General features: G+C 32.5%; 1 protein-coding gene across 1 annotated transcript; it reads left to right on the forward strand.

Moving 5' to 3' along the window:
* Positions 1-8,575: 8,575 nt before the first annotated feature.
* Positions 8,576-10,912, forward strand: LOC149493375 (uncharacterized). The gene is made up of 3 exons (XM_089715473.1): positions 8,576-9,427; positions 9,932-10,430; positions 10,545-10,912. The coding sequence occupies exons 1-3, from the start codon at positions 8,576-8,578 to the stop codon at positions 10,910-10,912; spliced, it is 1,719 nt and encodes a 572-aa protein (XP_089571599.1).
* The last annotated feature ends 235 nt before the right edge of the window (positions 10,913-11,147 follow it).

The raw sequence follows: 11,147 nt of genomic DNA on the forward strand, positions 1-11,147 counted from the left end.
GCTCGAACTTCAGGCTAAGACAAATCTTTATATTTCCAATGTCTTTTATCTTAAATTCTTCATTTAAAGAATCTATAATATTTGAAAGTTTTTCAGAAGCTCCAATAATGTTCATGACTACTAAATAATGATAAATTCATATTCAAATATCTTTATAAATCTGTATAGACATATAACAATATTATTCTAATATTCATTCAAACATTCTCTAATCAAGAGACCATTTTACTCATGATAGCATATAAGAGAAATATCAAAAGTATGAAAGCATGTGATTTTCAATAAAAGAATATTATAACTACAATGTAATCCTAAAATAATATAATATTTTCTCAGCCATAAATATCATCAAGGCGATAGTACCGTATGTATTGTGATTTCTTTAATCTATATAGAAATCCTTAAATATATTTCTCGAGATGTCGATTTAATTGCTTCAAATATTTTTCAATGTTTCATGGATACCATTATCCACTAATCAATATAGAGCTCTATACAATTTGATCGAAAAAAATTTGTCGAAAATTTGATTTTATACTTCAAGCAACTTAAATCTTTCAAGAATTTTCATATAAATATCTACATTAAGTTAGTCATATAAATAGGCGTCCACTAATCCACTAGATGCATTTTAAGTTTTGCATGAATTGCTAGACTAATCAAATATCAATTTTTTTGGCTCAGGGTCAATTATACTAAAGATTTTGATGATTATCAAGCCAAATAAATATAATATTTTGTATGTACTAAAATATTTTTATGCAGAATTTTAATGTAGGAACTCATGTTCCTACAACTCAAAGATTATTATTGAAGACCAAGAAGACAAAATGAAGATTTTTATTGGTTAGTATTTATGAGCTCTAGGAATAATGTAGGATAGAGAGATTATATTATTATAAGCCCAAATTATTTTTATCTCTTGTTTAAAAATTATTTTTGAAATATTTGATTAAAAATCTTAGAGGGAAAAAGCTTTTTAATCATTATATTTCACGAAAATCCAAAACTGAAAAGGTTTTTGGGAAAATATTTTAGAGGCTATTAAATGCACTTTCTGCAAAAGCAATTCTGTTTTGACAAAGCTGAAACATTCTAATGAAAAGTAGTCTGGTTTTCTAAAACTGCCTATCCACCTACCTAGTGTTGCATGTTTTTATGTAAAAAGGAAAATTGAAAACCTTTTAAAGACCATCCCATGCATTTCCCTTTAGCCTTCTATATCAAAAGCACATTTTGCCTTTTGAAGAAATGTTTAACATTATTTATAACGAGAATATTATTCCCTTTGTATAAAACGTCTCCCTCTCTAAAATGTTTGGTAAGAGTAAGAGATCATATTTTTAAATATTCAAAAACATTCAAAGCTCTTCTCTTCAACCCACTTGTTTCTTTTCTTCTTTATTCTTCTTCAGAAATTTTTAAAAGAGAAGAAATTTTGCAACAAGTTTTTTCAAGAATAGTTCTAATCGTACTTTCTATTTTGAAATTTGTTTTATATTCTTCCTGTGCTTCTAATTGCATTTCTCTCTATCTATGTAGATTTGTATAATTTGTTATAGATTAGAGATCTTTAATGAAAAACATATGTGTGTAGCTTAGGTTGAAAAGCTATGTTGCAAGGGTTATCAAACAAACTTCTCCTTTAGTGTGATTCCAATATCTTGAATTTGAGTTTTTTGTTCTCTGTAAAATATAAGAGTATAGGTCAACTAGAACTTTTGAAAATTTAGTGGGTTAACGGTTAGATCCAGGTATTTGATATATTTCCTTTGTAATGTTGGTTTTGTCTCTTATCTTTTAAAAGAGATAGTGGAAAATCTCAGGATGAGTCTTGGGGAGTGGATGTAGGCGGGTTAATATCGAACCACTATAAATCCTTGTGTTATTCTTCTTTTTAATTTCTAAGATCTTGCTTGATTGTTCTGCTCTATTTACACATTTGTTTATGTTTTCTGAAATGCAAAGTTGTTTATGATTTTCTAATTCTGATAATGTAAAAGCTTCATCTTTGTGGATTAACAGAATACTGGATTTCAGTGTTGTGATTTCTCCCGTTCGAACTTATTCTAATACATTAAGAAGAAATCTGAATCTGAGTTATTTTCAGCGTTCTAATCTTTTTATAAGCTTTATGAGAAGTTCTAACTGCGATAACTTGCTCTCATAAATACTTTCTATTTCCACTACTTGAGGATTCTGATTTATGTTTTAAAAGTTAAATTTTTAGAAAGCTCAATTCACCTCCTCTTGGGTTGTGCCATATAAAACGGGACCCACAAATTTATAACTGCATCCACCATATGATGGTATTTATCCTCGTAATCAATGTTAGTTTTTTGCGAAAAAAATTGTGCAACAAGTTGTGCTTTATATCTCATGACCCCATTTCAATTTTGCCCGAATACATATGTATATTCTATTTGCTTAACATCTCTTGATGTTCAGACTAAAATTTTAAAACTTTACTTTTCAAATAAATTAAATGCCACATGCGTCATTCTATTTGGGTAATCAATTCTATGTCTATATTCTCCAATAGACTATGCTGAAGATTTTCATCATTTTTCACAATTTTAAGCACTATATTATATACAAAAATATCATCGATGTTTATTTCGTATTGGTTCTATCTTGTCCTCACATGACATAATTTATAGATATCTCATAATTTTTATTAATTTCAGGTACCTGAGTTTTTTTGGGAAACTTATTAGTCATGTCTAGGATCTCTTCTAGATTTTACTTTTATAGAATTTGGCCATCTTGAATATATGCTCATTTTCTTTGATTTTTATTTTTAGAACCGATCTACCATGCTTCAGGCATGGTGTAGTGATGCAGAACGGTAACGTGAATGGGTAGATGATTATATTCCGTCAGGAGTTTTGATCAATATCGTTTGATCTGACGAATAAAAATCAAGGAACCAAACTTGCTAAGAAGTTTATTGAAAATGAATGATGTTTTAAAATATAATAAGTTGTGCCTCAAAATAATGAGCAACCCATTTATAGGTTTGCGCTGAAACATAAAACCCTAAAAATAAAACACAAAAATGTAACTGGACACGTCAATAGAAGCTAAACTCCAGGGAGCAGCACGGGCGTGCTGCCATGGGACATGGGCGTGTCTTGAACTCCAGGGGTGGGCACAGGTGTGCTGCCATGAGACACGGGCGTGTCCTGGACTTCAGAGAGAGGCACTTGAACTCTAGGGACTAGCACGGGCGTGCTATCATGGGACACAGGCGTGTCCTGTCTTCTTATTTCCGAGCGTGTTTTTGTTCTGAGCTCCAAAGAGAGGCACGGGCGTGCCATCAGGGACATGGGCGTGTCCCTTTTTCTTAGGCTTGGAGCGGTCCAAGTCTTCCATAGATTGAATCGCAAGTTGCTCCGCATTATGTAGTTTGTCATTCAGGGACTTTAATTCTAATAAGAGCATTTGCAGCTAGTATGTGAGATTTAATTATCTCTTTTTGGATCAGTAAATATATCTAGCAATATTTTGTAAATGAATTATCTTTTAAACTTTTTTAAAATCACACTTCCTTGTATGAGGATCAAGATATAATAACGAGAATTTTTTTCCAATCAATTTATTCTTCTAGTTGCTTATTTTCTCCTTCTAATATCAAGATCCATAACAATCAGCAAATTTAGCATAAATGACTTTCTTATTTGAAAGTTCTAGATATTTAATTATAGATGTAAATTCATACCCGATATATTTTCCAATCTCCTTTGAGGACTCATCTTAGTGCATTGTGGTGAAGAAAAATAAAATATATGACGCACATCCAAAAATTTCTCGATGGGTAATATTTGATTCCTAAACCAAAATCAATTATATAGGGGAACTTATAATAAGTTATTGGCTTGATGCGAGTAAGACTACTACATTTAATGGTATGTCCCTCTATAAAAGTAATAAGCTTCATTCTTATAATAATCCTTGCAATTAGTTGCAATCATTTAATAAATGATTATACTGAATCATTTTGAGTATAAATAAAAGTAACAACGGATCGTCCTATATTTATTTGAATTAACACATGTCATAATCATTAAATGCCTAATGTAGTAAATTCACCATTATTCTTAAGATAAATTGTCTTGATAGCATAATCTGAAAATTAAGTGCTTAATCAAATTATTTGCACAAATAATCTTGGAAACTTTGGATTAAGAGTTAACAATAATATTTACAAATTTCAGGTTGCAAGTTAACAATCATGTAACTATCTTTTTGATGCATCTATAAAATCTAAATGATCTACAAAGTGGATGAATTTATCAATAAATTGCATTTGATTCATTCGAGAAAATGCAAGCAGTTCAATTTGAACTTATACTTGGTATACTCAATAATTAATTTGCATTGAGAACAAAATAAGTGTATTTATTTTAATCATTATTTCTATATGATATCCATTTTAATGAATATATTTGGAATTAATGCATCATGTATACAATTCATTTCTTTAGGTAGTAATACTTGCTCTTCCAAAGTCTTTTAATATTCTTTTGCTACCAAAGTCAAATTTGTTTTTTAATATTTTAGTGCACAATAAGTACATAACCAAAGTCTTTTAATACTCTTTTAGTACCAAAGTCAAATTTGTTTTTTAATATTTTAGTGCACAATAAGTACATAACCAATATTTATATAAGCCACATTATCTGTACCACTTATGGTGGTAAAAATTTATTCTTAATTATGTGGTCACTATAATTGCTAAGATTATTACTTTAATTATAATCTTATTGATATTCTCAATGACAAATATATCTTTGTTATTATCATATCCATGCCCAAATTATATATTATTGCATTCACTTTAGGGAACATATCAGATATAGTTAGGTAGACATCGCTACACCCATGTATATATTATTTCATCACTTTAGAGAATGGAGCAAAATTCAGTTGGGGACTTTTTATCTTTATTAAGACCTCTTTATTTTGCTCAATGATAAATATGATATGAAATAAATCCAAAATATATCTTAAAATCTTCTCTCTCGATATTGCTACTTGCAGGAGTATATTCGAGGCATAAATATTATTGGCTATTCTAGATTAGGGCTAATGTAGCTCCAAATATAATAACCATAATATTTTAATTATATTTAAAATAAATCAATTCTCAAAATTTATAGCGCATAGATAATATATGCCAATATAGAGCAATAACAAAATAATAATTCTAACATGTAAAAACTATAATAACTTACAGTCTCACGAGCTTTGTAACGATAAAGGCATCCATTGATTGATGAGCCTTTGGTAATTGTACCTTTTTTTTTTTAAACCATTTCAAAAATAAACGAATATTTAATTATCAAATATCCAATAGAGCAAATTTATTGCCTTTGCAATATTTTGGTTAGATTCTTAATCTCCAAGATTAACAACAACCAAATGTATTTTAAGATCTAGTGCCAATGATGAACGATTCTTGCATGTAATATTAGGGGCCATAAATTTAATTAAGTACTATAATAAAATAAAGTAATAAAATAATTGACTCTATTAGCAATTTAAATTAAATAAATTTGAGAGCCAATTATATATAATTAATAGATAAATTAATCAATTGTCAAGATGACAAGATTTATACTGAAATGGATAATATGTACCAAATAATGTAAAACATACAGACATAGATTAACAAATAAAAAGATTAATTTATATGTATATGTGATGAACTTCATCACGTCATCATCAGGTCATCAACTTGTTACTTGTTATCAAGATATAGTTCAAAACAGTTGCCAAACATCCAAAACCAAAATATTTAGATTTTTTTTTTCCTTTTTAATTATGGTTCGCCTTCATTTTTTGGATGTGCAGTATGTAGTTATGTTAAATAAATAAATAAATAAATAATTTAATATTATATAGCAATTGAATGTCGATCTGCTAATAAATTATTTAATTAAATAATTCTAGCATTGAGAAAGGGTATATAGAGTTACCTTTTTAAACATGAACAAATTTGAATTACACTAATCTTAACTTTGATCGTTGCAAATCACAAATTATCTTCTTTCTTTAAAAGATTAGATCAAAAGAGGGATACAATAAAAATCATAGTAATAGAACAAGATCATGCTAATAACGTGTTATAAAATAATAAGAAAAGAAGGAAGAAAAGTAAAGAAAAAATAAAGATAACATGGAGAGAATACGCGTGTTATTCAGATGATTGTACAAAGAAGGCGAGAATTTTATAGAAAAGAAGAAATATGATAAATAAAAATAAAGTAAAGAAATTATCAATTGAATCAAGAATTCAAAAATGAATTCGGTATGGATAAACAATTTTTCTATGTTATACTATTCAATAGGCACCCAGAGATGAGGAAGGGCGTAGTAAGCGACAAAATGCTTCGGGGAGTTGAAAATAAGCGTAGATCCAGAGATTCCCGAATAGGTCAACCTTTCAAACTGTTGCTGAATCCATGGGCAGGCTATTGATGAGAAGTCACATAAATATAGATACATAAGTGTTGTTCCAAACATGTGATATGGGTAACTAGCCTTGATGCACGGATTCCTCAAAACTAGTATACAATATGACATACTGTTACCTCCGATGCATGGATTTATAATCAACGGTCCTACTTTATCCTATTATAATCCAAGCAACTACAAACAAATTCAAGAAATAACGCAACTCTAAACTAATGTCACCTGTTTATGCATTATGTGTAGCACATAATCAATATGCTATAATATATAGTATACAAGCAATGATGCTAAATGCATGATTTCAGAAAAGTATTGAAGGGAATAATTATGACGAGCTAAGTTATAACACTGTTGCTACTAGAACCCCAGAGTCATATCTTCTGGTCCTGGATGGTCTATAGGTAAAATGATTAAAAATGCCATATTTGACATTTTAGTCCAATTTAACCCTTGAATTTAATTTGATTTTTTACAAATTAATGAACTAATTCAATTTAATTAAATTGAATATACTTCATATAATATAGAACTTAAAATCATCAGTCAAGGTAAAGAGAGATATGATATACTTCATATATCATTTTCCTCTATTCTATATTTAATTAATCTTTAAATAAATTATAAATCACAATTTTAATTATCATTTTAATAAATGTCTATCTATATAAGGATTTTCATATTATAAATATAGTAAAGAATTAGGGACTAAATTAGTCTAAGAGGTCAAACTTAGCATTTTTAATCATTTTTTAAATAAGTTGAGGGGTTAAATTGGCCTAAAAAGTTAAATCTGACCTTTTTGATCCCACTAAACAGGTACATGTATCAAATTGGCCTCTATTCCAAACGAAACCCAAACTAGAACTAAATCGAAATTTTCAAAAATAAATGGTGAAATGAATAATTTGCCTCCTGTACTTTACATAAAAAATACTGTGGCCCTTTATTGTTTACGAATAACCTATTATGATCTTGTACTTTTCCATTTTATATCTATTGCATATCTCGCCACTCTGAAATGGAAAAGTGAAAAGCACACGTTAAGAAAGAAAGTGGGTGGCCTTTAAACATCCAACGTAACAACTTTTTATATTCTTTATTGGAAAACAGAAAAAGGAAACTAACCTAGAAAGGAAAGTTTCTATTCAGCATCAAGAATCCCTACAATCAAGGGATTGCAATTATTTGTAATTAGACTAATTATCCCTACAATCAAGGGATTGCAACTATTGTAATTAGACTAATTAGGAAAAGTTTTTTGTATAAGAATACAATGACAGAAATAAGAAATATAGAATTCTTTTATGAAACAAACATGGTATCAGAGCCTGGTTCAATCACAATGAATCGTGTTCTTATCTGAGCTTCATCATCTACCTTAATCCAACTTACCTGGAAGCATGAGTGGTCAATCCGAGAGCTTAGCTTCAACAGGAGCAACTGAAACACCAAACATGGATGTTTCTGCCACTCAACTGCTGCAGATTCTCCAAAACTTAACCAACAAACCAAGCCAAATAGAAACCTCCAACAACCAGGCTGTTAATTTAACAGTCAAGCTCAATGAATTTAATTACACCCTCTGGTCTCGATTAATGGAGATCACAATCAGCGGAAGAGGAAAACTCAACCATATACTGGGAGCCTCTCCTCCACCTTCATCTGATGGAACCTACATCAAATGGAAACAGTCAGATTCGATTGTTTTTTCATGGATAATAGAAAATATGGAAGCAGAGCTAGCGGTCCAATATGTTCAACGTGCAACCGCCAAAGAACTGTGGGAGAGTCTCGCCACAACATTCCAAACAGGCAGTGATTCCCTGCAAATTTTCAATTTAACTGTTAAAGCTAATAATCTCAAGCAAGGGAATATGACCATTGAAAAGTTTTTTGGAAACTTACAAGCGATTTGGAAAGAGATTGACCGCCGGATGCCCAATCTGATGAAGCACCAGGAAGATATTGAAGTCTTCAATCAGATTCAACAAGAAACGAAACTTTTCCAGTTTCTCGCTGGAATACATGACCGGTTTGAAACCAAACGGCGGGACATCTTAAGCAAGACCCTCTCCCATCAGTTGAAAGGGCGTATGCTATGATTAGAAGAGAGGCTGCGAGGCGAGGCATACTGGGACCAGAGAAAGATGAACAGGTAAAACCAAAAATCTCACAAATCAGTCAAGGCCTTGTAGCCAAATCCCGGTCAGATCTTGCCTGGACTGTGGCTAAATCATCATCCCGGAGCGAGGAGGTGGATAAATCGAAACTCAAGTGCAGCCATTGTGGGGGAACAAGGCATACGAAAGAAGGTTGCTTTAAGATAATCGGTTACCCCGATTGGTGGACAGAAAATAGAAGGAAGGGAGCCAAGGGAAGAGCTGCGGTGGCCACGGTGGGCAACGAAATCACTACCAGCACCGGAGAGGAACAGATTATGAGAGGAGTTCCGGCGGCCAACGTTTCGGTTGGAGGAGGGGATGAATTGCAGAACTATAACAAAGGAGGTATAGGGTTTGAGGGAAAATTTCTCTTAAATCCCTGCTCTTCTAATTTTACCTCATTTAATCATGATTTTTCTGAAAATTATAATTGTGCCCCTGGAACTTCTGAAATTGATGAAAGAGGACCTGAATTTGTTGAAAATTGCAATTTAGTGCCTGCTTTGTTTACAAGAAGTAGAGATGATCCTTTAGAAAGTAAAAATGTTGAAAGAGAACAAAATTGGCTTTTAGATTGTGGGGCTACAGATACAATGTCTTATGATCCATTGGACTTTAAATCTAAGACAACTCCTCGGAAAACTTGTATTCGGACTGCAAATGGGGGTTACTCATCTGTTGAAGGGGCAGGAGAAATTGAAATCTCTCTAGACCTTAGAGTTTCTAATTGCTTATATGTGCCTAGTTTATCTCATAAACTCTTATCAGTAAGTCATGTTACTAAAGAGGTAAATTGTTCGGTACTGATACACCCAACCTTTTGTGTTCTGCAGGATATCTAGACAGGGAGGATTATTGGGCGTGGCATTGAACACGGAGGTCTTTACTACGTGGATGAGGTGGACAAAAAAGGTACCATAATGCTGGCTCACGGGACTATGGATCGGCAAGTTTGGTTATGGCACCGACGACTTGGACATCCGTCTACGGGGTACCTTAGAATTTTATTTCCTAAGTTTTTTAAGAACAATAATCATGTGTCTTGTGAGACTTGTATCCTAGCCAAAAGCCATAGACAAGTTTTTCCCCAGAATAATACTAGAACTGATATGCCCTTTGCACTTATACATTCTGATGTTTGGGGTCCTGCACCCATACCTAGTAACAATGGTTTTCTATATTTCCTTCTGTTTATTGATGATTGCACTAGAATTACGTAGGTTTATTTTTTGAAAAATAAATCAGAGGTTTCTGAAAAATTTGCTATGTTTTATAACCTTGTTCAAACGCAGTACCAAAAACAAATTAAGATACTACGTTCTGATAATGGAGGGGAATACATTAACCATAATATGCAGGAATTTTTTAGCACCCATGGTCTCATTCACCAAACAACATGTCCTTACACTCCACAACAAAACGGGGTGGCTGAGAGGAAAAATAGGATCCTTTTGGAAATGACCCGAGCCCAAATGATAGAATCTCATGTACCAAGAAACCTATGGCCAGAAGCCATTGCCATAGCTGCTTACCTCATAAATCGCTTACCCACAAAAATTTTAAACATCAAAACCCCACTAGATACCTTAGCCCAACTTATCCAGATTCCATCTGTCCTCACCCTTCCTCCTCGAATTTTTGGGTGTACAGTCTATGTCCATATCCCGAAAATTAATCGTACAAAACTTGATGCTTGTGCGGTTAAGTGTGTTTTTGTGGGGTATGGAGCACACAAAAAGGGATACAGATGTTATGACCCTGTTAATCGACACTTGTACACAACTATGGACTGTAATTTTCTGGAAACGGAATATTACTTTCAAACTCAATCCAGTGGTCAGGGGGAGACATCAAAATAAGACCCACTGAATTGGCTCATCAGTCCAAACTTATCTGCCAGTCCAGACTTGTCAATTCCGGTCCAAACAAAGCAAGCAGGTACTGAGTCTACCACGGAACACGAGGTACTACTTCCAAAATCAAATTCTCCTATATCTTCTCTGTCTGATATTCCTGAGGTAAGTACTCATAGTACAGAACCTAATCTTGAAACTAATGAGATGCTAGACAGGAATGAGACACAAACTAGGTATATATTACCTCCCAGGAGTAATCGAGGAATACCACCTAAGAAGTATGAGCCTGAGCATATACCACGAAATTCCAGATATCCAGTGGTAAATCTAGCTATGGGGAATCTTTCCAAAGAAGCAAAAGCTTTCAACAGTGCTCTGTATTCAGAAAAAATACCAAGAACAGTAAGAGAAGCTTAATAGAGTAAGGAATGGCAACAAGCAATGGAAATAGAGATGGAGGCACTCATGAAAAATGGCACATGGGATAAATGCAGTTTACTAGTTGACAAGAAACCAGTGGGTTGCAAATGGGTGTTCACAATTAAACGTAAAGCTAATGGTTCAATTGAACGCTACAAAGCAAGGCTAGTAGCTAAGGGATACACTCAAACCTACGGAATCGATTATTCTGAGACATTCTCTCCAGTTGCAA

This window comes from Jatropha curcas, chromosome 10 (genome assembly GCF_041381405.1).
Source record: "Jatropha curcas cultivar XTBG-Jc1 chromosome 10, XTBG_Jcur_1.0, whole genome shotgun sequence".
Taxonomy (NCBI): Eukaryota; Viridiplantae; Streptophyta; class Magnoliopsida; order Malpighiales; family Euphorbiaceae; genus Jatropha; species Jatropha curcas.

Coding starts and splice junctions, on each gene's coding strand:
- LOC149493375 (XM_089715473.1), top strand. CDS start 8,576: ATGATTAGAAGAGAGGCTGCGAGGCGAGGCATACTGGGACCAGAGAAA. Junction 9,428..9,931: donor TAAGTCATGTTACTAAAGAG/GTAAATTGTTCG, acceptor GTTCAAACGCAG/TACCAAAAACAAATTAAGAT. Junction 10,431..10,544: donor CTTGTACACAACTATGGACT/GTAATTTTCTGG, acceptor CTGCCAGTCCAG/ACTTGTCAATTCCGGTCCAA.